This window comes from Leptonychotes weddellii, chromosome 14, assembly GCF_054177405.1.
Source record: "Leptonychotes weddellii isolate Sample4059 chromosome 14, ASM5417740v2, whole genome shotgun sequence".
NCBI lineage: Eukaryota > Metazoa > Chordata > Mammalia > Carnivora > Phocidae > Leptonychotes > Leptonychotes weddellii.
Genome location: NC_138382.1, coordinates 79,154,952 through 79,181,769, shown reverse-complemented (window position 1 = coordinate 79,181,769; position 26,818 = coordinate 79,154,952). Strand labels below are relative to the sequence as shown.

At 53.6% G+C, this 26,818-nt stretch overlaps 1 protein-coding gene across 1 annotated transcript in view; it reads left to right on the top strand.

Moving 5' to 3' along the window:
* Positions 1-798: 798 nt before the first annotated feature.
* Positions 799-26,818, top strand: part of CAMSAP1 (calmodulin regulated spectrin associated protein 1) — a 54,921-nt gene continuing 28,901 nt past the window's right edge. Inside the window, exons 1-5 of the mRNA XM_081803925.1 lie at positions 799-1,057; positions 21,590-21,852; positions 22,876-23,056; positions 25,128-25,159; positions 26,254-26,283. Of these exons, the coding sequence (XP_081660051.1) occupies positions 898-1,057; positions 21,590-21,852; positions 22,876-23,056; positions 25,128-25,159; positions 26,254-26,283 (666 nt within the window). The 5' untranslated portion in view covers positions 799-897. The remainder of the gene's footprint in view (positions 1,058-21,589; positions 21,853-22,875; positions 23,057-25,127; positions 25,160-26,253; positions 26,284-26,818) is intronic.

Genomic DNA, 26,818 nt, shown 5'->3' with positions numbered 1-26,818 from the left:
CGCCCACGTGGGGCGTCCCCGGCGGACTCGGTGTCCCCGGGGTCCGGGCCCCGCGGTGGTGGGCGGGGCGGCCCTGGCTGCAGCGGCGCTCTCTGGGAGGGGGAGCCTCCGGGGCTGCCCTGGGCGGGGGATGTCGCCCTCCCGAGGTGGCCGTCGGCCCGTCGGGCGGCGGCTGGGGCCGGCTGGGGCCGGGGCGGAGGAGGCGCGGCCCAGACAATGGACTACTGCGGGACCCGCCTGAGCCTGCATGCCCTCCCGCGCCCGCGCCCGCGCCCGCCCCCGCCCGCTCCGCGCGACCCCGCGCCCGGAGCCCGCGGAGAGGGGCGGGGCCTCGGGCTGGCCCACTGCGCGTGCGGTGTGGGGCGGGGCGAGCGCGGGCCGGGGGGCGGGTCCCCGGGCTGGCCCACTGCGCGTGCGGTGAGGGGCGGGGCGAGAGCGGGCCAGGGGGCGGGGCGGGGGCGGGGCGGCGGGCGGCACGCAGCGCGCGTGCGCAGGGTCTCGGCGTCGCGCGCGCTCCCGCCGGTTGGCCGCCTCCTCAGCGGCCGCCGCCGCCGCCGCCCCCGCCGCCCCCGCCCCCGGCCCGCGCACGCGCCCCCCGCCCCGGCCCACGGCCCAGCCCGCGCCCTCCCCTCGCCGCCTCCCCGGCCTCCGGGCCTCCGGGCCTCCCGGCCTCCGGTGCCCCGGCCTCGCGGCGCGGCCCCGCAGCATGCAGCAGCAGCAGCGGCGGCGGCGGCGGCGGCGGCTGTGAGGTGAGGCCGGGGCGGGGGCGGCCTCCCGGGGGCGGCAGTGCTCGCGGGCCCGGCCCCCTCGCGGGTCCCGGCGCGGCGAGGGGCGCGGCGCCTTTGTTGCGGCGGAGGCCGGGCGCCGCCCGCGCTGCAGCGGCCTTTTTGTGTGCAGATGGTGGACGCGGGCGGCTGCCCGGCCGGGGAGGGCTGGAGGAGGATGGAGGCCGCGCCCGACGGCGCCGTGGACATCGTGCCCCTGGACCGCTACGACTCGGCCCGCGCCAAGATCGCGGCCAACCTGCAGTGGATCTGCGCCAAGGCCTACGGCATAGGTGGGTCGGGTCGGGGCCGGGGGCCGGGGCCGGGGTCCGGGGCCGCCTTTGTGCGCGGGGGGCCTCCGGAGCCGGCTGGTCGCGGGCGGGGGTCCTCCGGCAGGTGCCGCGAGGAGCAAGCGCGTCGGCCGCCGCCGGTCGGCCGCTGCCCGGGGGTGGGTGCGGGGCTGGCCGTCCTGTGCGGCTCGAGTGCGGGGGCAGGCGCTGGACGCCCAGCGCTCGGCCTGCGCGCAAAACCTCACACGCGGAGTTCCCCACCGAGAAATTGTGCTTTGAACGGATTGTGCTTAACGAGCATCCTTCCCTTCGGTTAATTGCCGTCTTGGAGAACTGGGTACCCTTGTTACTGAATCCGGTCTGTTAGGCCCTGATATGCTTAGCGGATTAAGACGCGCCTCTTTCCAGCTCTCAGAATTTTACGGACGAAGTGATTCTCGTCGTGGCTTTATTAATATCTGGTGCTTTTGTTTTGGGGACACACCGAAGAGCTAATACTGTGTGACCCGCCCTTTCATTTGAAGCCTGTTTCAAAACGGCCTTTACTGTGGTGCAGACATCCCTGTTTGTAGCGCGACACCCAGGTGGAGAGGGGGCCCTTTGGGGACGAGCGTGGCGGACCCGCTCTGAATACGTCGCGAGCGGGGTGGCCCTGTGGCAGGATCACAGCAGTTCAGTGGCCTGTGCCGCGGGGGAGGCTCAGTCGTGAGGACGAGCACGCCCTGCACTCACGGCCTCCGTGCGTCGCCTTATTTTAAGTTGGTCGAATCGCGCGCAGGGAGCGTGTCTTCCTCGGTGCTGCAGTGCTCAGTTTTGCAGTTTCGTTTGCAGCTGCCCTGAGCGATTGCGGTTTCTGTGGAGTAGGGTGGGGGAACACCGCTGCACACGTGAATTTATAGGATTTTGGGGAGGCTCGGAACTGAAAAACACTGCAGAAACCTCCGAGTCAGACGGAAAAAGGGGTACTCGGAGCGGTCAGGCGAAGGAAAAGCCCGAGGGCGAGGCCGACCTGGGCGGCCTTGCCTTCCGCCGGCCTCAGGACTCGCCGCGGGGGCTGCCGGCCGGCGTTTCTTCGCAGCTCCCCGCGGTCGTGTGCGTGGCTGACTCGCATCACTTAGTCTTACGTGTTCTCGCGCCTGTCCTGACGATGTCTTCTCGTGAGCTTCTTACGTGGGACATTCTTAGGTTCTTCCAGCTTCGGCCGCACTTGTTGCTTTTCCACCGCTGTGTAGTATTTCACTGGAGGCCCGTTCGCCATGCGGGGGCGCTGGCGGGGCTCCAGTTCTTTGCTTGGAAGCGCGGTGTATTCCTGGGCATGGCCCCTGGGGCATGTGTGCAGGCTTTCACTCCTGCGTCTGTTTTTAAGATTTTATGTATGGAAACGACTGCCGTTCTGGTAATGAAGGCTGTAAAGGCACAAATACCTTTTAAGAGCCCTCTGGTTGCTTGCTTTCTAGTTTCTTTAGCAAAGCAAATGCAGGTTTATCTTGTTGCATTTAGCTTTGGCGGTCAGCGTGGGATTTGTCAGCTATCTGGAAATGAATGTGCGTCTCTGGGGTTGGTCTAGTTTTATTTCCAGTACCAGATCTCTCTTTGATACTTGTCGACTCATCAGGTAATTAATTCAAAGACTCATATTAAAATAGGCCTTACAGTTTTGAAATTATTAAAGGTGGGTTTTTATAGAGCAGGATGTGCTCGGGAGCTGAAGGAGAGTAGATGCTGTCCGAGGATCTAAGGCTGGATTGCACGTTGCCCATCGGTCACTCGGTCACTCTCCTGTTGTAAAAAAAGCAGTGACCTTAAGTGCCATTTGTTTACAGAGCAGAGTGCTCTAAAGGGGTTACTGCATTCCTGGTTTTGATTTTAGCCCATGACCTTAGAAACTTAAAGGTTTCTAGGCCTTGGTTTCAGGGGATAATGGGAGGGTGTAATTTTTGTTATCTTCCAAGGACAATGTTGAAACAACAACAAGGGAAAGTACTGGAAGGCACTCAGCTGTTTGCAGACTTGTTGCTATGTGGCCGAGTGGTGGTGACTTTCCTGTCTAAGGAGCCCTGGAAACCAGGCGGACACTGACCACACCTCAGCACTCCATGGCTTGGGGCTGAGCTGCCTGAGCCAGGCAGGCCCGAAGGGGCCACCAGGGCAGCTCACTGGGGTGGAGAGAGCCCACGGGGCCAGTAGAGCCCATCTTTGGCGGGGGATTGACACTTTTGTCCTCACTTTTGCCTTGGAGTGATCAGACAACTGATTGGGAAAGCATGTTGTGGGATGGGAAATCCTCATGGTTGGGACGGGTCTCTGCGGTGGGGCTGGTGGAGCTGCTGCCGTGTCTCGTTATATAGGCCACAGGGGTAGCCTGGACTCTTGTCTGCTTAACGGATACGAGGAGCAGCATCTCTTTGTTGTCACCTCTAGGGGTCACCACCTTGCTTTGTCACAGTGACCTTTGGTGAAACTGTGTGCTTGGAACCCCTCTCCAGGCCCCAGAACTGGGAACAGAGCCGGCTGCCCCTTTTTCCCTGGGCTGGCGGGAGAACAGGGCCTGTGTGAGTCTTAGTGCGGAGATCCTCATTTGCAAGCAGATGGTCGTTTTTTTTACCTGGTGATTCACTCAGATTCCTGGTTTATGAGTTCAGATTGTATTTTTTTTATTTTTAAACGTTTTTTTTTAAAGACTTTATTTATTTGACAGAGAGAGAGAGAGAGAGAGAGAGAGACAGGGCGAGCACAAGCAAGGGGAACTGCAGAGGGAAAGGGAGAAGCAGGCTCCCCACTGAGCAGGGAGCCTGACACAGGGCTCCATCCCAGGACCCTGAGATTATGACCTGAGCTGAAGGCAGTCGCTTCACCGACCGAGCCACCAGGGTGCCCCTGGATTGTGTTTTTTAATAGTCATCTGTTCTTGGCAAGAGATTTGGGGGCTTCGGAGCTGGAGGTGACAGGGCAGCCTGGATGCACCTGCTAGGTTTCCTGGATACGGAAGGAGCCACTGCTTGGCCTGTAGCACCACCTTCCCTCAGCTTTGGTGCACTGAGGACTGCCTGGGGTCTGTGAGGTCAGGGGTCATGGTTGTCCCGGTGGATGCCCTGTTTGCAGTGCTCAGCTGTTTGTCAAATGGATGCCAGAGTTGGAAACCCTCTTGAAGCAGTTGAAGTACGTAGAGATACGATCTGTAGTCTGTCCTCGTGGCCATAAAGTGGATGAGTTTGTATTTCTAAAGCTATACCAGTATGCACACATTCTCTTTCCTGTCTTGATGCCATCAACTAAACGTTAACCAGAGAACGGACGTCCATCTTTAAGTTCAAACCGTCCCGATCCTTTAAATTGGAGCAACCCTCAGAATGCTCGGCCTCTCTTACGCTGCAGCATGTTAAACTTGTGCACGTATTCCAAAAATCCCGTGAAATTTTTTCTTTGTATTACATTCATCCTCCTAGCTCGTAGGCTTCTCCTGCTGTGGATTTGTTTTGTGGCCGGGTTACCATATGTGGACAGTGTTCTTTTTAACTTCGTAGTTGAACTGTTGAACAACTCAGATTGCTTTCATCTGATCTGAATGTGGCCAGGATGGAGCCGGCGATAACCACGTAGCTGTCCCGTGCGTCACTGTAGTGTGGCTACGTAGCGCGGGGCGTAGGTTATGGGATGAGGTCTTCTCGTTGGCTTGAAGTCCACGTGAACTGCTGAGTGTGTGAAGGGAGATGAATGAATGCAGCATGGTGTCAGTACCACAGCTGTCCGGAGGCCGACTGGGGCGCTGCCGCGTGGGGGAATGGGCTGCAGGGAGCAGTGGGGAGGCTTCGTGGGGCCAGAGGCTCTGAAGGACGGGTAAGGTGTGGGAAGCCCCTCCAGGAGTTAGAGGGGAGGGCGTCTGGCTGGGTTGTGAGCAGGGGAAGACGTGCTTGACACGGAGTCAGGTAACCTCATGACAGGATCTGTGGACTGGAATAGTAGTGATTAGTTTAGGAAACAGTCTGGACCAGATGGTCTGTGGTGTTCCAAGCTGGCTAGGGATTTCTTTCGAGCTGTGTGCCTGGGAAGGTTTTTGTGTAGGGGGAGTGGTGTGATGAGACCTAGAGCCTGGCAAGATTCTTCTAGCAGGTTGAAGTGGGCAGGGGCTGTAGTCAGGTGGAATATCTGGGATCGTGCCTCAGGCCATTTCGGCTGCCTTGACAACGTTCCATAGGCTGGATGACATCGGTCTCCCCCAGCTCTGGAGGCTGCAAGTCCGGGATCCTGGTGCTGGCAGAGTCAGTGTCCTGTGAGGCTGCTTCCTGGCGTGGGGTTGGCTGCCTCCTCGATGGGGCAGGAGGGGCGGGGAGCTCTCTGGAGCCTCCTTATAAGGGCACTAATCCCACTCGTGAGGGCTCCACCCTGCTGGCCTTCTCACCTCCTCACCTCCTCACACCTTCACCTGGGCCTGGGTTTCAATATCTGAGTTTGGGAGGGTGCACGCTGCGTCCATAGCAGAGCTGGTGTCATTTTGTCCGATGTGCCAAGGCCTAGCCTAGTTTGTCTGCAGTGGGGATGACAGAGCGGATGAGCCGACAGGTGTTAGGAAAGCAGAGCCCCCCCCCCCTCCCCCCAGACGGGCTTGACTGATGTCGGGGGCGGGAGGTGGGCTTGCACAGGGCTCTCTTGACGGGAATATTCGGTCCTTATTCCACGGAGCTTTTCTGCTTTCATGGCAGAACCGCACCTATGAGGTTCTCTTTCTCACTCCTCCGTCTGGCCCAGCCCTCTTTATTGTACGTGCGAACCAGTTCACTTCCGTGCCCCTCGGTGACTCCTCCCCTCACTTCAGCCTCACTCACACAAAATTAGACTTCCGTCAGTTCAGTGAGCATGTGCTGTGGAGTCTGGGGTCCTTGACAGGCCTCTCGGGGCGCAGGTGGTGCCCCACATGGCTGCGCACTCAGACCCCTGGGCGCCTGGGAAAGGAACAGCTGCTGTGGCAGAACAGGAACGGGAGGGTGAACTCCCCTGAGGGAATCTAGAATGTTCCATTCAAATAAGTGAGGCTGAGTTTGTGGCTTAGGTGGGTGAAGAGCCAGGCGGAGGTGAGGGCACAGACGGGGTGAAGAGGAGGGGAGAGGGCCGGGCGTCTTCCTACCCAGGGGCCGGCCAGCCCTGCAGCTGGGAGTGGCGGGCACTGGGTGCAGGGAGCTGGCGCTGGTGGGAAGGCCAGTGTACCTTGGGAGAAATGCCTGGGGCCAGGTCTTGGAGTGCCTTGAATGGTTGGTTGGCAAAGTGGGGTTTGGTCATGTGTGAACTCGGGAGCTCTTGAAGGTTTCTGAGGAGAGAAGAGACGTTTGAAACCTGTGCCTTTCAGAGGAGTAATGCCCGTTGTTTGGCAGGTATACAGTGAAGAATTTTCGTTCGGACTTTTGGGAAAATCAGCTTTTTTGAGGGACACTTTACATACTTAAGTACAACAGAGTGCGCACATTCCAAGAGTGTAGTTTGAGGAGTCTAAGCACGGTCAAGGTAAGCCCTTTGCACTGACCGTCTCCAGGGGTCTGTGTGAGCCCCTCCAGCGGGTCCCAGCCCAGAGCCTCACTCATGTGCTCCAGTGGCTGTGGATGAGCTTGGTTTTTCTAGAGACTTCTGTACCTCTAATCACACCTCAGCTACTCCCTGTGTGGCTTCCTACATGTAGGCTGATATTTTGGAGACTCACCCACGTGTGCAGACCTTTTTGCTGCATGGGGTGAGCAGTGGCCCCCGTTGTCTGGCTGCCCACAGTGTGCTTGCTCACTCACTCGTGTGTGGCCGCTGGGACTCCTGTCTCCCATGAATAGCACCGCTGTGAGCACTCAAGGACATGGCTGTGTGTGGGCATCTGTTTCGGTCGTCTTGGGGGACACCTGGCCGTGGAGTTGCTGGGTCATATGGGTGTGTTTAACTGCCTGGCTGATTTCCAAGGTCGGCGTATCTCCTTTCTGTTTCCACCAGCAAGCGTGAGAATTCCAGTTGATCTGCATCCTTGCCAGCACATGGCATTGTCAGTCTTTTTAATTTTAGCCATTCAAGTGTACATGTTGTGCTGTCTCCCTGTGGTTTGGGTATGTATTTTCCTGATGACTCAGCGATGATGAGCATTTTTTTTATGTGCTTATTGGCCATTTGAATCTTTTTTTGTTGTTGTTGTTAAGTGTTTTTGGGTCTTTGGCTAATGTTTTAAACTAAACTATATAAATTGTATTTACCCCAAAACTAAACTTTTATTTTGAGATAATTGTATGTTAACATGGCATTTGTAAGAAATTACACAGAGATGTCTTGGGCACCCTTTCCCCAGTCTCCCCTGTGGTAACTTCTTGCAAAACCGTAATTTGGAATCACAGCCAGGATATTGACATTGTATAATGTAGATCTAGAACATTCCATCCTCACAAAGACCTCTTAACGTTCTGTTGCCTTCTGTAGCCACACCTACCTCCCTTCTGCTTGCCTTGGGGTTCGTTTGCTCTTTTTCTAGTTTCATGGGGTAGGTACTTAGATTATTAAGCCTTTTTTTCTTTTCTAGCCTAAGCGCTTGGTGCTATGAATTTTCCACTTGGTACTGCCTTTGCTGCATCCCACATGCGTTTGGTATGTTGTATTTTCATTTTCATTCAGTTCTGTGAACTTTATTTCCTTTGATGCTTCTCTTTGACCCATGGATTATTTTATTTGTAAGTGTAATTTCCACGTGTTGAGATTTTCCTGTTTTGTGTTTTAGTTATGATTTCTAGTGTGATTCTGTTGTGGTGAGGTGATACTCTGTAGGATTTCTGTTCTTTTAAACTTGTTAGAGTTTGTTTTACTGCCCAGGATAAGGTCTTTTTGGTGAATGTTCCATGGGCACTGGAGGACATGTGTTTTCTGCTGTTGGGTGGAGCGTTCCACACATATCAGCTAGGTTCTTTTGGTTGGTTGTATTGTGCAGATCTCTCTCCTGGTTAATTTTTGTGTAGCAATTCTGTCAGTTGCTGATAGGGGTATCGAAGCCCTTAACTGTACTTGCATACTTGTCTGTTTCTCATTTCAGCTCTCTCCATTTTTTTTTTTTTTCCTCATGTTCTGAGGCTCTGTAGTTTGATGCATTCACATTAGGATTGTAAGGACTTCCTGATGGGTAGACTGTCTTACCGTTATGTACTATATCTCTGTCTTTAGTAATTTATTTTTTATCAGATACTGATATAGCTATCCCTGCATTTGTTTGTTTGATAACTGTTTTTCTGGTATAGTCTCTTTTATCCCTTTATTTTCAGCCTTCTTGAGTCATTGAGTTTGAGGTGAGTTTCTTGTAAACAGCATATAGTTGTATTGTTGTTTTTTTTTTTTAATCCACTCTGTCAATCTTTGTCTTTTTTTTGGTGTACTTAGGGTATTTACATTTAATGTAATTGTTGATAGTTAAGGCTTAAGTCTGACATTTTATTGTGTTTTATGTTTCTTGTTCCTGTTTTTATTTTCTGCCTTCCTGTGCATTACTTGACTACTTTTGAAGATTCCATCTTGATTTATTTATATTGTTTTTGGGTGTGTGTGTAGTTTTCTTAGTAGTTGCTCTGGGTATCACAGTGTATATGACTTACATCAGCTGACTGGTATTGTTTTGCCATTTTGAGTGAAGTGTCGAAAACCTTTTTCCACTTTGGTCCCTTTGTTCTCTCCACCTTTAAATGCCATTGTTGTGAGTATCTGAAGGTGTTGGGGTTTTGTTTGTCACCAGATGTAATTTAGAAAACTCATAAAGAGGATAGTCGATTGTATTTACCCAAATTATCTGTACTTTTCTGTTATTCTTCCTCTCTAATGCTCCAGGATTCCCTCTTTTATCATTTTTTTTCTATTTGGAGAACTTCCTTTAGACATTCATTTAAGGTTTGCTGGAAATTACATTTTTTAATATTTAAAAAAATTTCTTTTGAAGGTTTTATTTATTGACTTGAGAGAGAGAGAGAGAGCACAAGAGCAGGGTGAGGGGCAGAGGGAGAAACAGACTCCCCGCTGAGCAGGGAGCCCGACACGGGGCTTGATCCTACGACCCTGGGATATGACCTGAGCTGAAGGCAGACACTTCACTGCCTGAGACACCCAGGTGCCCCGGAAATTACTATTTTTTTTTTAAGTTTTCCCCTGCCTAGGGGTGCCTGGCTGGCTCAGTCATTTGGGCACCCAACTCTTGGTTTTGGCTCAGGTCATGAGCTCAGGGTCATGGGATCGAGCCTCCATGTCAAGCTCCGTGCTCAGGGTGGAGTCTGCTTGAGATTCTTTCCCTTTCTCTCTGCCCCTTCTCCTGGGCAGAATAAATAAGTGAATAAATAAATAAAGTTAGTTTTCCAATTAGAATGTCTTTATTTCTCCTTCATCCCTTCATCAGATGTGGAATCTGGTTGACAGCTCTTTTCCGCCAGCACATGAGAAAGGTGTGCTGCTTACATCCAGTCTGCGTGGCTCTGGGAGAGACCTGCTGTCCATTGAGCTTGAGGCCCCTGTTTGGAGTGCAGTGTTTCTCTTCAGCTGCTTCCAAATATTTTCTTTGTCTTTAATTTTCAGAAGTTAGTGATGATGTGTCTTGGTGTGGATTTCTTTGGGTTTGTGTTATTTGGGGTTCACTCGGTTTCTTGAAACCTGTGGATTTGTATTTTTTGCCATATTTGGGAGGTTTTCAGCCATTATTTCCTCCAGTACTCTTTCAGCACCACTCACTGTCCCCTCTTTTCGGGGACTCCAGGGACAGGAATGTTGGCTCTCGTGTTCCTCTCCTGCGGGTCCCCGAGGCTCATTTTTCTTCGGGGTGCTTGCTGTCTGTCCAGGTTGGGGAAGTGTGTTTCTCGGTCCGCAAGCTCACCGCTTCTACCTTCTGTCATGTGCACTGTTGAGTCCAGCCAGCCGGTGCACTTTGTTGCTGCAGTTTGCAGCTTGTATTTGGTTCTTCTATAATTTCTTTTTCTTTGCTGAAATTCTCTATTTTTCTTGTTTCAAGACGATTTGTAATTGCTTGTGGACTCACTCTTATGAGAGTTGCTTTAAAGTCCTTGTAAGAGAATTCCAGTATTCCACTGGCATTGGTGTTGGTGTCAGTCGGTGATCTTTCCTCATTAAGTCATGATTTTCCTGGTTCTGGGTGTGACGAGTGATTTTCGGTCGTTTTCTGGTCACTCTGCCTGTTGTGTGGGGAGCCTCTGGGTCTCGTTTACAGTTGGTGCTGCACGCGGGCCCAGGCCTACCTTTGTGCAGCGTGAGCCAGAGACAGCCTAACATTCGGAGCCCGACTGGTGCTGGGATATGTGCCTGGTGCGTCTGCGGCCGCGGGGGCCTCCGCTGGCCTTCCTGGCGCTGCTTTTAGGAAGCAGAAGAGCTTCCTGGCGCTGGACTGCCTGGAACCTCTGGAGGACAGAGAGCATTTCCCAGGCCGGGTGCTAGTCGTGGTGGGGTCCCCCTGTGCAAACTATTGGGGGGATGGTGTGTGTCTCAGGCCGGTGGGGAAGGAGAGTGCTTCCAGGCTGGGGGCTTTGTGGAGGTAGGTGTTCCAGACTGCTCATTAGTAGGGCTTTCTTTCTGTCCCCCCTGGTTCTCCCAGGCTGGCCTGCTGTAGCAGGTAGGCCTCCTGGTCAGTGAGGGGCGGGAACGAGCCCACTTGGCTTGCCTTCTGTTGCTAGCTGAGGGTCCAGAAAGCCAGGTCTTGGTCACCTTCTGTTGGGTTGGAGGTTGTGAGGTTCCCTGTGGCTGTGTTGTTCCTCCAGTCCGGGGGTCCCAAAACAGTTTGCCTTCCTCGGGCAGCTTTCAGATTCTCCTTTGGTTGTCTTTTTTTTTTTTTTTTTTAAGATTTTGTTTAGTTGACAGAGAGAGACACAGCAAGAGAGGGAACACAAGCAGGGGGAGTGGGAGAGGGAGAAGCAGGCTTCCCACTGAGCCGGGAGCCCGATGTGGGGCTCGATCCCAGGACCCTGGGATCATGACCCGAGCTGAAGGCAGACGCTTAACGACTGAGCCACCCAGGCGCCCCTCCTTTGGTTGTCTTTTGACTTACTTCCAAGGTTTACGGTTGCACTTAGAGGAGAGGAGGAGGGAAGGATAAGTCCGTGCCACCTTGTCCTTGACCACAGGTCCTTCATGGCTGCTCTAAGTTTTTGCTTTGTTTTTCAGTTTCATCCGGAGTACCAGGATGTTCTTTGGTGTGTACATCTCCTTTTTTATCCTGCTGGGTTTCATGACTTTACAAGTATGGGAAGATTCTTTTCTATTTGTTGAAATACAGTTTCTGTCCCATGTTTTCTCTCCTTCCTTTGTGGGCTTCCAGTCACACTCCTTTGACACCTGCAGAGTCTATCATTTACCTTCTCTACTGCATGTTCTTGGTGGCTGGTCTGCTGTTCACCAGTCCAGTCTATGAAATAAAATTTAGTTATTGTATTTTTCTGTTCTAGAGCTTCTGCTTCGTCATTTTTCTGATCTGCCAAGTTCTTTTTTCTTTTCTTTTTTTTGTGATTTCCAAATTGTGTTTTTGCCAAATTGCTTCGTCTTTTTTTAATATATATTTTTTTATTTTTAAAGATTTTATATATTTTTTTCGGAGAGAGACTGTGTGTGTGAGAGAAGGAGAGAGAGTAGAAGCAGGGGGAGTGGTAGGCTCCCCGCTGAGCAGGGAGCCCAACGTGGGGGCTCGATCCCAGGACCCCGAGATCATGACCTGAGCTGAAGACAGACCGAGCCACCCAGGCGCCCCTTTCTCTTGTCTTTTTTCCTTTCATTGTTATAAGAATGGTCAGGGGAGGTCTATAGCTGATCACTCCAGCCGTGGGTCCCGAGAGCCTGTTACTTCATCTTTGTTTCTTTGCAGTTTGATTAGGAAGCGTCTGGCCACTGTTTTCTTCCAGTCAGTTCTGTTTGGTTTTGCTGGGCTTCCTAAGCCTGCAAATCTGTGTCTTCCAGTAAAATAGGGGGAGATTTTGGCCATGACTTATTCAGATGCTTTTGGGCACCAGTCTCTTTTCTGCAGGAGCACAGGCGTTAGATTTCTGATGTCCCACTGCTCTCTGAGGCTCTTCCTTTTCTTCAGTCTGTGTCTTCAGCTTGATGATTTCACGCACATTTCTTAGCTTCACTGACCCACTTCCCCGTCTTCTTCATTCTCCTCCCTGTTCAGTGAATGTTTTGTCGATACACCGTATTGTTCAGTTCTCAAATTTTGCTTCTTTTTTTCTTTAGTTTTATTTCTCTGCTGAGAACTTTTATCGTCTCATTTATTTTAAGAGTCCTGACCTTGACCTCATGGAGACTGGTTATAATCCATGCTTTAAAGTCTGATAGTTCTGAGATCTGGGTCATCACAGGGTTGGCATCTGTTGATTGACTTTTCCCCCAGAGAATTGGTCCCACATTTCCCTGTTATTTATTTATTTTAAAGATTTTATTTATTTGACAGAGAGAGAGAGTGAGAGCAGGAACATAAGCAGGGGGAGTGGGAGAGGGAGAAGCAGGCTTCCCGCTGAGCAGGGAGCCCGGTGTGGGACTTGATCCCAGGACCCTGGGATCATGACCTGAGCCGAAGGCAGATGCTTAATGACTGAGCCACCCAGGCATCCTAAAAGAAAGTTTTTTTTTTTTCCCCCCAGATTTTATTATTATTATTTATTAGAGAGAGAGAGAATGAGAGAGAGCACGAGCTGGGGCAGTGGCAGAATCCCTATTGAGCACAGAGCCTGACACGGAACTCGATCCCAGGACCCAAGATCAAGACCTGAGCCAAAGGCAGACACTTAACCGGCTGAGCCATTTATTTTTATTTTTTAAAAAAGATTTACTTATGTAATTTAGAGAGCAAGCGAGAGCGCAAGTGAGAGTGTGCGAGGGGGTGAGGGGCAAAGGGAGAAGGAGAGAGAATCCCAAGCAGACTTCCTGTTGAGCATGGAGCCCAACTCCGGGTTTGATCCTACGACCCTGAGATCATGACCCGAGCTGAAACCGAGTCACATGCTCAACCGACTGAGCCACCCAGGCGCCCCTTTCCTATTTTTTACATGTTGACGAATTATGGATTGTGTCTTGGACATTTTGAGTATTACATTGTGGGGCCGTTTTCTGGATCCTGCTAAAGTCTTCCGGATACTGTTGATATGTTTTGGTGCTTTGTTTTGTAGGTGGGTGGTAATAATCACCTTTAGGTTCAGGCCGCGGGTCTATTTTGCTGTTTGTGTGCGGTGGTTTCAAGGTCAGTTGGGTTCTTTGGGTCTGTCCTGCATGCATGTAGCTCAGGGTTGTGTGGGTTCATCCATGGAATTTGGGGTCCCCTTCCCGGCTGTCTCCTTTCTTGGATTCTCCCTACACTTTCTGGCTCCAAGAAGCCCCTCTCCTCTGGCTAGAAAGTCAGGGCTGCCCGTGCTGTCCCCGTGCACCTCTGTGCGCCTGGGGCGGTGTGGTGAGCGAAGAGAGGACAGAAACAGCAGGTGCCCTCCTGGCTTCAGACCCCAGAGGCCCCTCCCCTCTCAGCGTGTCCCACTGCGTGCACTGTCGCCCTCCGGTCACCAGGGCAGGCTGGAAGAGAGGGAGGGGATAAAGCCCGGGATCCCTCCCACTCTCCAGCGTGCGGGGCCCTTTCCCTGGTCCCGTGGCTGGAAGGACCCGGTTTCCGTGAGAATTTTGGCTGTGTGCCTGCCCCATGGTGCTGCATCGGGCCGCCCTCGGGTCCAAGGCGGGAGAGGAGGTGGATACAGAGCTGGGGACCCCGTAAGTGTTGCTTCTTCAGGCTTTGCTTCTTCTCCCGCAGTTGCCTGCTGTTGTTGGCGTTTAGAATCCTCATGTGGCTGCTTTCGGTTTCACGCAGAGTTCGTGGTGGTCAGTGGGGAGAGGCTGTCCTGACCCTCCTTCGGCCTGGCAGTACCACAGGCCTGGGAGCCTGCTTCTCTTGCTTATTGTCTCTGCTGGCTTTGTGCAGGATGTCCTGTCATTTTGTTCATTTGCTTATTTTCCTTTGTGCTGAACGGGTGAGGTGTCTAGAAGACGGTAGGGATCATCAGAAGTCTGAGGTGGTGCCTTCTTCTGGGAGGAACTTGTATTTGCAGACACTGGCCCCAGTCCCTGATCCCCTCCCTCCAGTGCGTGGCTCTGGGTGCCTTCAAGGGCTGCTGTGCTTCCAGTTCAAGCCTGTTCTTAGGGTGCAGCCTTTGGGGTTCCCAGTCGAGAGTGTCTGTGAGGTTACCTGGGTTCCCTGCTCCCCTTATCCGGCCCTGCAAATCCAAGTTTTGCCCTTATAACTTGAAAGGTTGCCAGAAATGCGGCTTACCCTTTTTTTTTTTTTTAAGATTTTATTTGAGAGAGAGAGAGAGAGAGCACCAGTGAGCTCTCGCACAAGTCGAGGGGAGGGGCAGAGTGAGAGAAGCAGGCTCCCCACTGGGTGTGGAGCCCGATGTGGAGCTCGATCCTTGCGACCCTGAGATCATGACCTGAGCCGAAGGTAGATGCTTCACGGACTGAGCCACCCAGGCGCCCCAGTTTGACCTCTTTATGCCTGCTCTGGATGCGCAGGTCCTCCTGGGACACAGGAAGGAGCGTCCCATCTGGTGAGCGTGCTGGAGTGTGGGCTCTCTGGAACATGCCCTGGCAACCTTGCCCTCGTCAGCTAGCCCAGCCCTCGAAGGTGTTAATTCTATGTGTACTGTGTGGATTATGCTGCCCACCGGTACCGGACAACTCCTCTCCATGTGGGTGTGTAAAGATCCTGACTCTGCGTTTGGTCACGAATCTTCCCTTGCCAGATACAGGGTACTCAGTTTGCACCTCCTTCACGCTGGTCCTGCTGGTGGGCACCCGCGGTGGAATCCCTGGGGTGTTAGCTGCGTGCTGTCACTTCTCTGGGGAGGGGGACTAGCACTTCCTGGGGAGTCTCTGAGGTGTGAGTGAGGAGGGTCCTGCCAGGACGCTGGCATTAGGATTTGTGCTCAGCCCTTCCCTCCCCTAGGCACCGTCCTTGGTAAGAGAGCTGTTCCCCGAGTTGTACTCTGGGCCTCGGAGTGGAGGTGAGGGGGAGGAGGAGGGGTGTGCTGAGGGTTGATAGGTCTGTTTCTCACCGTAGTTTGGGTTCCGTAGCATCCCAGTGGTACCCAGCAGTGCTGTGTGCTGGGCCAGTGTCCGTGCTTCTCACCTCACCGGGGAGGAGCGCTGTGAGGTTTGCAGCCCATTCTTCTCTTCAACAGCGCCCGGCCTCCTCTGCTCTGGTCTTTGGTTTCCCTCCATCCTGGGACTTCTTTTTTCCTGGAGTTTCTCAGAGTTTTGTGTTTTTCTATTCATTTAAAAAGCGTTTGCTTTTCCTTCTTAGAGCATGCTTATAAAAACCGGTTGCGTCCTTGTCAGATGACTCTGATGTTTGGGCCATCATGGAGTTGGGGTCTCTTGATTGCCTTTTTTCCGTTAGTTGTAGATGCCCCTTGTTTTGTTTGCGGAGTAAATCTGGATTGTATCTTGGACCTTCCGACTCTTACGTGTGAGACTCTGGATCCTGTTAAAATCTAGAGAATTTTTTTTTAAACAGGTAGCAAGCCCAGTTAGGTTGAGACTGAGTCCTGATGACCTGCCTTGTGTGGGCCTTAGCTCAGTGCTGGTTTAGTCCTGAAAGCCTCTGGGCCCCTCTGGCCTGTCCACGGAACACCACGGAGAAACCTGGGCCCCAGTGTAGTTCTCAAGTCATTGCTGTGCTGATCCCTGTTTTTGTCACACAGGGGCGACTGGGGTCATCCGGGACAATACACACAGATTTTAGGATTCCCTATCCAGCACCCCTTCCTGCTTTCTGTGTGTGTGGGGGGGTGTTCCCAGGGTCTGTCCTCCTGGTCTGGCTAGAAGACAAGTCTGTGCTTCCTGCAACTGAGTCTGCCTCAGCAAAGCAGTGGGAGAAAAGAACCCACAGGGCGCCCTGCTCCCCGCGACTGTTGGGTACGGCTTTGTTATTGGTGCTCGCCTGGGGTAGGGCAGGAAAGTCTGTGGGCTCTGCCCAGCACAGCTGTTTTTCTTTTCTGTCTGGCGTTCCCAGCGTAGGCTGGGGGTGTGGGCAGAAGTCGAAGGCCTCTGGCCAATTTTACGCCCTTACGGTGATTTGGGAAGCTTATTTCCACGTGTCCACAATGAGAAGGTTGTGGGCCTTCTTGGTGGAGACTGTCACAGCCACGTCTGGAGCCTCTGTAGTGGTGATTCTCAGTCAGGGGCACAAATGCTGACGTCTGGGCCCCCACGTGCGGTGGGAGGTGGGCTGAGCCGGGGCTGGGCACCACGGGGTTGCTGGCGGCTGGGTGGCCCTTGCTGGCCTTAGACGCAGCTGGAGCCTGTTGGGGTCTCGGGCTTCAGTGGGGGGCCCTTGCCCAGCTCTGGGTGCAGGGACGTGGCATCGGTCTGCAGGGTGGAGTGTGGCGTGGCGGACGGCGACGCATGGGTGCTTCCTTGACGCGTCTCTTTAACCTCTTAAACCTCTTGGTGGTCACGTGGGTGGCAGCGGCAGCTAACACTTGTGCGAGATGCATGGACTCCAGCTCTGCCCTCCCCCGTGACTTATGTCCCTGCCTTGACCGAGCCTGCCCCAACCTGGGGAGTAGGGGGACAGGCCCTCTTAGTGCCTGAGGCTCTGGGAGGCCCAGTAGTAGGAGGCTCTGACCCTCTGACCCCCTGTCCCCTGCGCACCCGCTGTCCATCTCCACTTCCTTCTGCACTCAGTGCCCTCCCTTTGTGGTGCAGGCTGGCCGGAGCCCTCCCATCCCTCACACCGCCTTTGCGTCACAGGCACCCACAGGGTCCTAGTCCTGCGTCACCAGCCAGCCTGTCACAGTGTCCGCGCTGTCACTGCAGGCCCGTGTCACTGGGACCGCTGTCCCGCAGACGGCGCTCTTGTGGCGCTTGGTTCTGCTTGATTGCCAGGCATTTGCCTCCCGCTCAGGAGCCTTCTGCGCAGCGGACACCTGCCTCCTGCCTTCCAGGTGTCTGGTGGGAGCTCCTTCAGCTTGTGGCCACTGCCCTCCCACTCACCTGCTGCCTCACCCGTCCCGCCTTCTGTCTGTCCTTCCGTCCATCCCTCTCAGCCAGAGATGTGGCCGCCAGGACCGCTGGCGGCGGGCGCTCCCTCCTGTGGCTCTCAGAGCTCAGTCCGCTGGCTTTTCTGCCACGGTCAGTGAGACCTGCTCCTGCTGCCGCCTGTTGGCCCCGCTGCCTCCCTCAAAGCCCTCCCCTCGGCCCCTTCGCCCGTCACGGGGCGCTCCCTGCCCTTGCCAAGGCCAGCGCCGCCTCCTGCTAGTGAATCCACGGACACCTTCCGGTCTCCTGGTGTGTCGTCCCCCGGATCACCCGCTCGGCAGTGTTCTCTCCCCGACCCCAGCTTCTGCTGCACCGCCTTCCCTGATCACTTGTCCCGGCACTCTTCGGCGTCTCTTCCCAGGCCGGCCCGTGCGCGGTGGCCCAGGCCGGGGGCGCCCCGCCGTGTGCTCTCCCCGGGGCTGTGGTGATTCTGGGCCGTAGCTTCCAGGCTGTGTCTCCAGCCAGCCCCTTTCTCTCGTGCTCTGGTCTCCATGTATTTCCGTATCTGTTGACATCTCTGCGAGGGCCCCACGGGCGCCTCAGAGACGTCACGCCTAGAATGGCGCGTCCCCTCCCCTGACTGTCCTCCGCGCTCCTGGTTCCTGTGTTAGCAGGAGGCACCGCCCCGCATCTCGTTGGCAAAGTGGGGAACGTGCCGTGTGTCTCGGTCGCAGCGTGGCCCTGATGCCGCTGCCTCCCGGGTGTCCGTGCCCCCGCCGTCCCTCAGGCCGCGGACTGCAGTGGGGCTCCAGCAGGTAGTGACCCCTGTCCTCCAGCTCCCGCCCCCCCGGGGCCAGTCGCACCCATTCCTGCAGGAGCACCTGAGCCGGCCTCGGGCCCTGACGGCCCCACTGGTGCCCCGGGGTCCTCCCGGTGCGCGCAGCCGGCTGGTGCCTGGTGGGTCGCCTGCTGGGCGAGTGAGGAAGTGGCCCGCGCAGCCTGCAGCTCCGAGCCGCCGTGTCCCACAGTCCTCTCGTCGGGGTCCTTCCCCCGTGTGTCCCTCTGTGTCCTTGTCCCTGCCCCCTCCTTCCTGCTCCATTGGCCGCTGACAGCCTGGCTGCTCCATGGCCCGCGGGGCTGGCCCGCGGCCCCTCTGCGCCCCGCAGCACCCCATCCCCTTCTTTGTGGGCGCCTTGCGTGCATGTCGCCTGGTGACGTCTCAGTCGTCTGAAGAGCCTCTGCCCCGGGTAGTGGCTGTCCTCATTCGACTCCCCTCGTTTCTGTGCATTTTTGCCTCAGAGGAGGGGCTCAGTAAATAATGACTAAACAAACGAGTAATTCTGACAAACTGGTTTTTTGGTTTGTAGAGGAAAGGAGTAAGTCACTAGTGATAGGTTCAAGGCATTTACAAAGTTGTCTTTTTTTAAATAGTTGACTTTAATAAAACCAATTGGAAATTTCAGAACTGTGCACAAGAAGTCCCGGCAGGAGTTGAGTCCCCTGAAGCAGACAGTTAGCTGGCTCTGCCGGCCAGTGGGGGCGGGGGTGGGTAGGGAGCTGGTGCCCTGGTGGGACGGGCAGGGACACTGGGCAGCAGGAGGCCTTTGTTGAAGTCCAGAGCATTTACCTGGAGTGGATGCGTCATTTTCCCGTAACTCACAGGATCCTGAATCTGCAGGTTAGGTGAGTCAGTTATATGAGTCATGTTCGTACGTAATTAAAAAGTGGTTTATGAATCAACTTATAGTGATTATTTTTGAAGCTTCCACTAGGTGGGCCACCCGTGGAAAACCTTTCTCCCCAGTAGATTGTAAGCGAAGGCAGCTGCAGAGCCATGGTGGGTGCTCTCTCCAGCCTTGCCGGGTTCCAGGGTTCCCAGGACTCCCGTCCCTCCTAGGGTCAGCCCCCCACTGTGCCTGTGTCCCATCCCCTCCTCTCAGAGCTGTGACCCCGGGGCACCTTTCTGTGCTGAGGTCTGCAGGCCTCTGCTCTCCTGGAGGGGAGGAGCCCATCAGGTACCTAAGTGAGAGGTGACGGGCTGGGGCTAGGGGGACGGTGGTGTAGCAGTGGCTGTCATTTCCTGGCTCTGTTTCAAAGGAAAGTCAGCCAGAGTTGCCAGGGTTTGGCAGGAAGAGAACTGGATGACCCTGAAGCTTTTGGTCTGAGCGGCTGACCTTGAGACGAAGCCCAGGAGGGGCAGGTGTGGGAGGTGGAGTTCACTTACAGGCAGATTAGGTGCCGTGGCCAGCAGCCTCCACCTGCCGATCTCAAGGAGGCAGAGGGATGGAGGAGTTCGGGGGCATGGCTGGGGTCAGGATGACTGAGGTCACCTGCCCAGTGAGGTGGGAAGTGCCCCTTCCAGTATTTGGAGAAATGAGGGGCAACTAGCAGAGGGGATGGAGGTGAGGCAGGCATGGAGAGAGGTGGAGGACTGAGGGGCTGGTCCCAAGGTCCCAGTGTTGGCTGGTCCTACTGCTCCTGCCCCGGTCAGCCTTGCATCCCCCCCCCCCCCCCGCAAATGTCCTCAGACCCTGGACTCCCTGGCTCGGTGTCCTCCCCCGACTTCCATCCTGCTTGGGACCAGGCCTTGAGTCCTCCATGTGTGTTCTCCGAGGCTGCTCTCTCTTCCCTGGGACGGCTCCTGTCCCTCCCTTAGTCCCCCACTCACATGTCACCATCACCTACCAAGAAAGCAGAAATCTTCCCACTGTGTTTTGCACTGGGACTCACTTCTTTTATTATTGGTATGGTCTGTTGTGTTTCAGAACTCTGGAGGATTTCAGGATAGGATAGTCTCTGACAGGGTCCATTCATTCACCAGACTATTGCTGGTTTGTCCCTGAGGCAAGGGTGTGTCCCTCCGGCCCTGGCCCTCTGGGCCTGCCCGGCTGCCTGGTGCTCTACCTGAGCTTTGAATCTCGGTGCTTGAAAACAGGTCAGCGTAAATGTTAGCTACCGTTGTTAGAAGTAAGAACGGGCGTGAAGTGCTAAGGAGACTGGGGGAACACGGAGGAGCCCCAGACCCACAATGAGGTGACTGAGGCTCTGAGAAGAGAGCCTGTAGACGAAGAGGGTGAGGGGCCAGGGAAAGAGGTGGAGAGTGCTTTTGGGGGTCACTGGCAAGGTCACCTCTTCCTCAGGCAGTGTCACAGAGAGCCTGGACTGAGCAGGAGAGGGTGTGTTGGCGGCCCCGGGTCTCAGCACTGGGTGTCATGGGTTTCCTTCACCAGCCTTCTTGGAGAGACTAGGCTTGTCTGAACTCTTCCACAGGTTGGGATGGTTCCAGAACTCAACCATGGGGGAGGTCTCAGGGCTGGAGAGTTAAAGGTCTACGGGCCTCACCGGAAGAGATCAGCCTAACTCTGTTTAGCTTAGTGTTTCCCAGTCCACTTGAGTACAGAGTGTCCCCCACTCTTGGAGAACAGCAGCTGACATCTTGCAGGGCAAGTGTGAGGGACACCACTGGGGAGGCCATTCCAGCCATTTAGAAAGTGAGTGTCCCCAGCTGTACACAGATGAGCGGTGTAGTTGTGTGGGAGGTGGTGTAGACCCTGCATCAGGCACGTTCACAGTTGGTTTCTGCCGCTTGTGACCTTGAGCACGTGGTGTACTCTCTCTGTGCCTCTGTTTCCCCGTTTGTAACACAGGGACAGAAGTCACAATTTTTTTTTAGAAATTTCAGTTACTTTTTTTTTTTTTTTTTATGTTTTATTTATTTATTCATGAGAGAGAGAGAGAGAGGCAGAGGCAGAGGGAGAAGCAGGCTCCCTGCCTAGCAGGGAGCCCGATGTGGGACTTGATCCCAGGACCCCGGGATCATGACCTGAGCCGAAGGCAGACGCTTAACCGTCTGAGCCACCCAGGCGCCCCAGAAGTCACAATTTGATGGAATTGTGGTGATGCTTAATTGACACGGCTCATGTGGCATTGATGTTGCCTGGTCCAAAGTCAGGTGAAGGCCTGGGGCCGCTGTCCCGGGTTTGCCAGGGTGTTTGTGGGCCCGGCGTTCTCGTCCAGAGAGACCCTGGTGTTTGGCCCCGCTCCCATCTCCAGCTGGATGTCAGAAGAAAGGTGCACTTGACTCCCTGTCCGAGTCAAGGCCATCAGTGCGGCCGCGATGCCGGGTGTACTGCACGCTGTCCCGCGGGGTGACCAGCTGCGGGGCGCTCCTGGGTGCCGGACGCGGTCCCGTGGTGGGACCAGGTGCCCTGGCCCCCTAGCCTGACTGCCTCTCGGTTGCCTTTTGGCTCCATTACCCCCTTTGGGCTTCCACACCTACCTCTTGCCTCCCTGCATAAGGCAGAGTTGCTCCTTGAGGTTGCGGTGGTGAAGCTGCCAAGGGGTGTGTGTTGCCCACCCCCCCCCAGGTGGTGTAAGCAGCTTGTTTGCCTCTGCCGGTGGAGAAGGTGTGGGATTATGCAGTAGTGGGGTCTTCTTTGTTATTAGTCACCCATCGTGATCAGTGGCAGCTCTGTCTTCTGTTAGCATTTTGGATGGACGTGTCACGCTCATGTGGTAATCTCTTCCTTGGCTCAGATAACATCCCCGAGGACCTCAGGGACCCCTTTTACATTGATCAGTATGAGCAGGAGCACATCAAACCGCCTGTCATCAAGCTCCTGCTGTCCAGCGAGCTGTACTGCCGTGTTTGCAGCCTCATCCTGAAGGGGGACCAGGTGGCCGCCTTACAGGGACATCAGTCTGTCATCCAGGCCCTGTCCCGGAAAGGGATTTACGTGATGGAGAGCGACGACACCCCTGTGATGGATCCCGACCTCAGCCACGCACCCATAAAGATGGTGAGTTTCCTGCGCGTTTGTGGGCGCAGGGGCTGTCCCTCGCCTACGGGGACTGCTTCTGGTGCCACGGGCCCCTGCACGGCGCCCCAGCCTGTCGTGCTGCTGGCTGTCGTTCTGCAGCTCGTCTGCTCGCATGCGGCCAGGTCGGCCCCGAAGCTTGAGGCACGGGTGGCCTGAGCACGAGTGCCCCGCAGGATGGCCGAGGTTTGCGTCTGAGCCGTGAGGCCCTGAGCTGTGCCTGTCTTCTAGTGCCTGTGATTTCAGAGAAAGGGGAAAGAGCCGCTTCCTCTCTGCTCTCTTCCTCGTTGGGAGTGCTCTGTGGATGCGAGCTTAAGTTGAGGCATGTTAATGAAAACATTTGGAGGCAAATTTTTTGCAGATGTTGTGCTAAACAGTTGTTGAGCCTATCCTGGTAGATTCTTTCATGCATATCGTGTTTTTTGTCCAGATAAAGAAGGAAATGTGCTTTTTTCTCCCCCTCCCCATTTTTCTCTGGAAGCCACACCACTGCTATGACTTTTCCAGACCACTCTGGGTCAGCGATTTTTGGTGCCTCCCACGTTGCTGTTTTGACTGTTCACTGGCATTTTGCATTCTGTGGCTTTTCACTCGTGGGCTTTGTGGATGATGGGTTGTGAGTCAAGAGGATGTTCCTCGGGTTCTGGGAAGAAAGGATTCAAAGGTGTGGTGTAATTTTGGTGTTCAGCGCTCTTGACTGGTATCCAGGGACCCGTTTGTGGTCTTGCAGCCTCGGGCACAACTCTTCCCTTTGTACCTTTTCTCTCAGCCGTGAAGTAGAGATGCCACCCTTGAGGCTCTCCAGGTTGCCATGGAGATGAGAAAGGAGGCACGGAGCCCTCCACACCACAGGGTGCCGAGTTGGCCGGACCCTGGGGACGGGTAACTTGCAGATAATGACCTTGAAACAGTGCAGTTGGGTCAGAGTTTGTGAGCAGGGTCTCTGTGTTGAACCTGGTAGGAGAGGTGGGTTTGGGCCACCCTGACTGTTGCCTCTGTTTCCAGAGTGCCCACATGGCGATGGTGGATGCCCTCATGATGGCCTACACCGTGGAGATGATCAGCATCGAGAAGGTGGTGGCCAGTGTCAAGCGCTTCTCAACATTCAGTGCCTCGAAAGAGCTTCCATACGACCTTGAGGATGCCATGGTGTTCTGGGTGAACAAGGTGAGTGCTGGGAGCCGTGGCCAGAATGGGGACAGGGGGCTGCGGGTTGTCTCCCCGAGCAGTGTGAATGGCCTGGGGTGCTCCTTGGGTGGCAGATGCTCTCCCCCTCCAGAGGAGGGAGGGACCCTCCTCGTGTGTCACGTTGAGAACCAGCTCCTAGCGGGGGCCGCGGAACCAGTAAATGAAAGTGCTGTGGCCAGCAGGTGCGTCTGTTGCACTGCAAACAGGTGTGCCCCTGGACAAGAAAAGGAAGGGTGTGCGCGGGGTGCGATGAGCAGCGCGTGCTTGTGGTTTGAATTCTTACACTCTGTGGAGTTTTATCTCAGCACCTCTGTGCATCAAAGGGGTGCTCGATTTTACAAGGAGCTTTGGTGATTAAGAGAAAAGTGGTGTTGTTCCTAAGTGCTGTTTTCTCCTTTTAAGTTTAGAAGCTTACAGTGTAATCTTTTATACAGTGTATAGAAAGAGTATTTTTAGTGGCATGTGATTATTTATAGGATTACCTCACCAAAACTTTTTGCTTATTAAGCATTCTTATTTGCAAAAAGGTGTGCACCGAGGGACACTTGGCTAATAAAGCAGAGGAAGCAGAAGACGGAGCAGTGCCCTGTGAAGTTGTTCTAGTGTGCCAAAAATTTTAAAATGATTTCGTTATACAGTTGGCAGGTGTATTCTTTACAAAGTAAGGCTTTAGTAAGAGGCAAGGTAAAAATCAGTGGCTATGGAATTAGTCGAAGAACATGGCAAAGCCAGGCCATGGTGTGTGTGTTGGCTCCCTTGAAAGGGCCTTCTTCATTGTTGTGAGAAGCAAGGCCTTATGTCAAGTGCGTGTTGTGACTTCTAGCTAAGATGCTTGCCCCGTTGTTTACTTGGTTTCCTACCCAGGTGTGGGTCAGGGGAATCAAATAGAGGGGCAGACGACTTTAAATCTCTGCTCAGTAAGGTAGAAGGCTTTTCCAGGCTTCACTAGAACCTCTGGGTCCTGGTTTGGACTTGGAAGCTGGCCATTGTCCAGAAGGTCACCTCTTGGTGGGGGGCACCATGTCTTACTTGTCTCCTGGCTTTGTGTAATCCTGTGCATGTGGGAAGCATCCACAAGAACTTGGTTAAAAAATGATGTTCAGGACTGGTGCGAGTTTCCATAGGAAACTGAACCTTGAGTGATTCTTTCCTTTTTTTTTTTTTTTAAGAGAGGGAGAGAGAGAGGGAGAGACAGGGAGAGGGAGAGAGAGACTCTCAAGCAGGCTCCACGCAGAGTGTGGAGTCCGTCATGGTGCTCAGTCTCACAATCCTGAGGTGAAATCAAGAGTCGGATGCTTAACCAGCTGAGCCACCCAGGCGCCCCTTGGGTGATATTCCAACATGAGCTTCCTATGGTCAGTTGTTCAAGTGTTTATTTTATTATTTTTTTTATCGTCGACATACAGTGCACATTAGTTCCGGGTGTACACATAGTGGTTCGACAAGTCTGTACGTCATGCCATGGTTGCCACAGATGTCGCTGCTGTCTGTCACCACACGGCCTCCTTAGGGTATCTTGACCATATTCCCTGTTATATGGTTCATCCCTGCTAAAGTTCAAGTTCTAACTTTTTTTTTCTCTAATAACTTTTATTGAATTTTTCCTCTTACAAACGAGATGACATGGTCATGATAGAAAATTTAGAAAACATGACGAGCAAACAAAACAAAATATAAATTCCCTATAACCTTACCACCTGGAAATGGAGTGTTTTGATATAAATTCTCATCATTTTTATTCATTTGGATGTAATAGATAGGCTTAAAAGCGCAGTTAGGTGCTTCCAGGTGCTGGGCCCTAAGCTGAGGCTTGCCCTTTGGCAGGATGGGGAGGGGGTCTCTGGGGCCAGCTCTGCTGCCCACCTGCTGTTGTCTCTGGGTGCTGGCTCCGTAGGCGGCCACGAGCATTTGCCTCCCACACACAGCTGGTGGGCAGTGGTTGCCGTGTAGCTGAGGTTCATTTAAAGGCTTTAGACTGGTTTTTGCCAAATTTCTGACCATGCGATTGTACTGTTTTTCATACTGTTAGTCCATGGAGGTGTCTTATTCCATGACTTCCCATGGATTAGATATTACTAAAAAAAACTTGCCATTTTTAAAGGTGAGATCTAGTGTCTTACTTTTATTTTTCTGTTCCCTGGTCAAATCAAAGTTTAAAAAATAGAGTGTATGTTTGGCTATTTCCTTTTTTTTTTTTTTTTTGTAAATTGCTTATTATCTTTGATCATATTTCTTTGGGGGCAGGGTCTCCCCTGCCTGATCAAGTTTCTCGTATACTAAGGGTGTTCTCCATGTACCATATTTTTATACACGATTTTTCAGGTTATTGCTACTTCTGTTTGCCTGTGGACCTTGGCTGATATGTGGAAGGTGATCTTCATGTGGTCCAGCAGCATCACTTTATCTGCTCACATGTGTTTTCTGGTATTAACCGCTGTATTTTAAAGAAGTGCACTCTGTTTCTGGTGCTGCATCTGCCTCTGGTAGGCATTGCCTTCTGATTTACTATTTGCTCATGTGACCTTCCCCTCAGGTCCCTGCGGGCCTGCTGTGGTCACATGGTCTGCTGTGGTTGGATCTGTATTCAGACGTGACATTACTGTGACTAGGAAAGACATTTTCACAGCTCGAGACCCTTTTCTTGTGCCACACTTTGGTTTTCCTGGAGTTAATACTTGCTTCATTTTTTTGTGACCTTTTGTCCTTGCCCGATAGTTATATTTTATTCAGTGTTTTCCATGTTATGCTATTTCCTTAGCATTTCCATACGAACGTGTTTCTTACACTGATAGGTTTTCTCTCATGTGTGTTCTTTGATGTTGACTGAGCAGTGAGCTCTGGCCAAGGGCTCCCCCCACACTTACTGCTTTCACGTGGTTTCTCTCCAGCGCAGATTTGCAGGTGTCAGGTAAGGGGTGTGCTCACTCAGCAGGTTTCTGGCACTGGCTGCTTGTGAGGCTTCTCTCAGATGTGAGCTCTGATGTAGGGCGAGATGCGCCCCCATGCTCTCTGCACTCAGAGGGTTTTTCCCTGAACTGTGATGAGGTCTGAGCTCCCCAAAGCCTTTCCTACATGGACTCCAGTGGCTGTGGGTCCTCTGATGCCTGACAGCTTACAGCGGGCCCGAAAGCCTTCCCACCTTCATTTTGCAGGTGGGTTTTCTCCCCCACTGAAAACTGCTGCATGTTTAATAAGGTTCAGGCTCTTCAGAGTTCACATAGGAGAGTTTTCTCTCCAGCATCAGTCTTTAGTGCCTCATAAGATCTGAGTCTTCCTTGAAGCTGTGGTTGTAGATAGTGTTTCCAAGATTCCTGCTGGGTGAGTGCACTTGAGTACAGACTTAAGCTTTTCTCACTGCCGTGCTGGCCTGTTTTCACTTGGGAAGGTATTTCTGTGGGTCACTTCCTTTCCGTGTTTGACTGTCTGGTGCTGTCACCCCTTTCAGCCACTCTGGAGTCACAGGCCTGTCAGGTGACCTCTGTGAGTGTATTTTCTGTGTGGCATCACTTCTAGGGACTCTCCTGCCCAGCCTAGGTGGCTCGGTGGTTGCTACATAGGCTCTTTTTTTTTTTTTTAAAGATTTTATTTATTTATTTGAGACAGAGAGAATGAGAGACAGAGAGCATGAGAGGGAGGAGGGTCAGAGGGAGAAGCAGACTCCCCGCCGAGCAGGGGGAGCCCGATGCGGGACTCGATCCCGGGACTCCAGGATCATGACCTGAGCCGAAGGCAGTCGCCCAACCAACTGAGCCACCCAGGC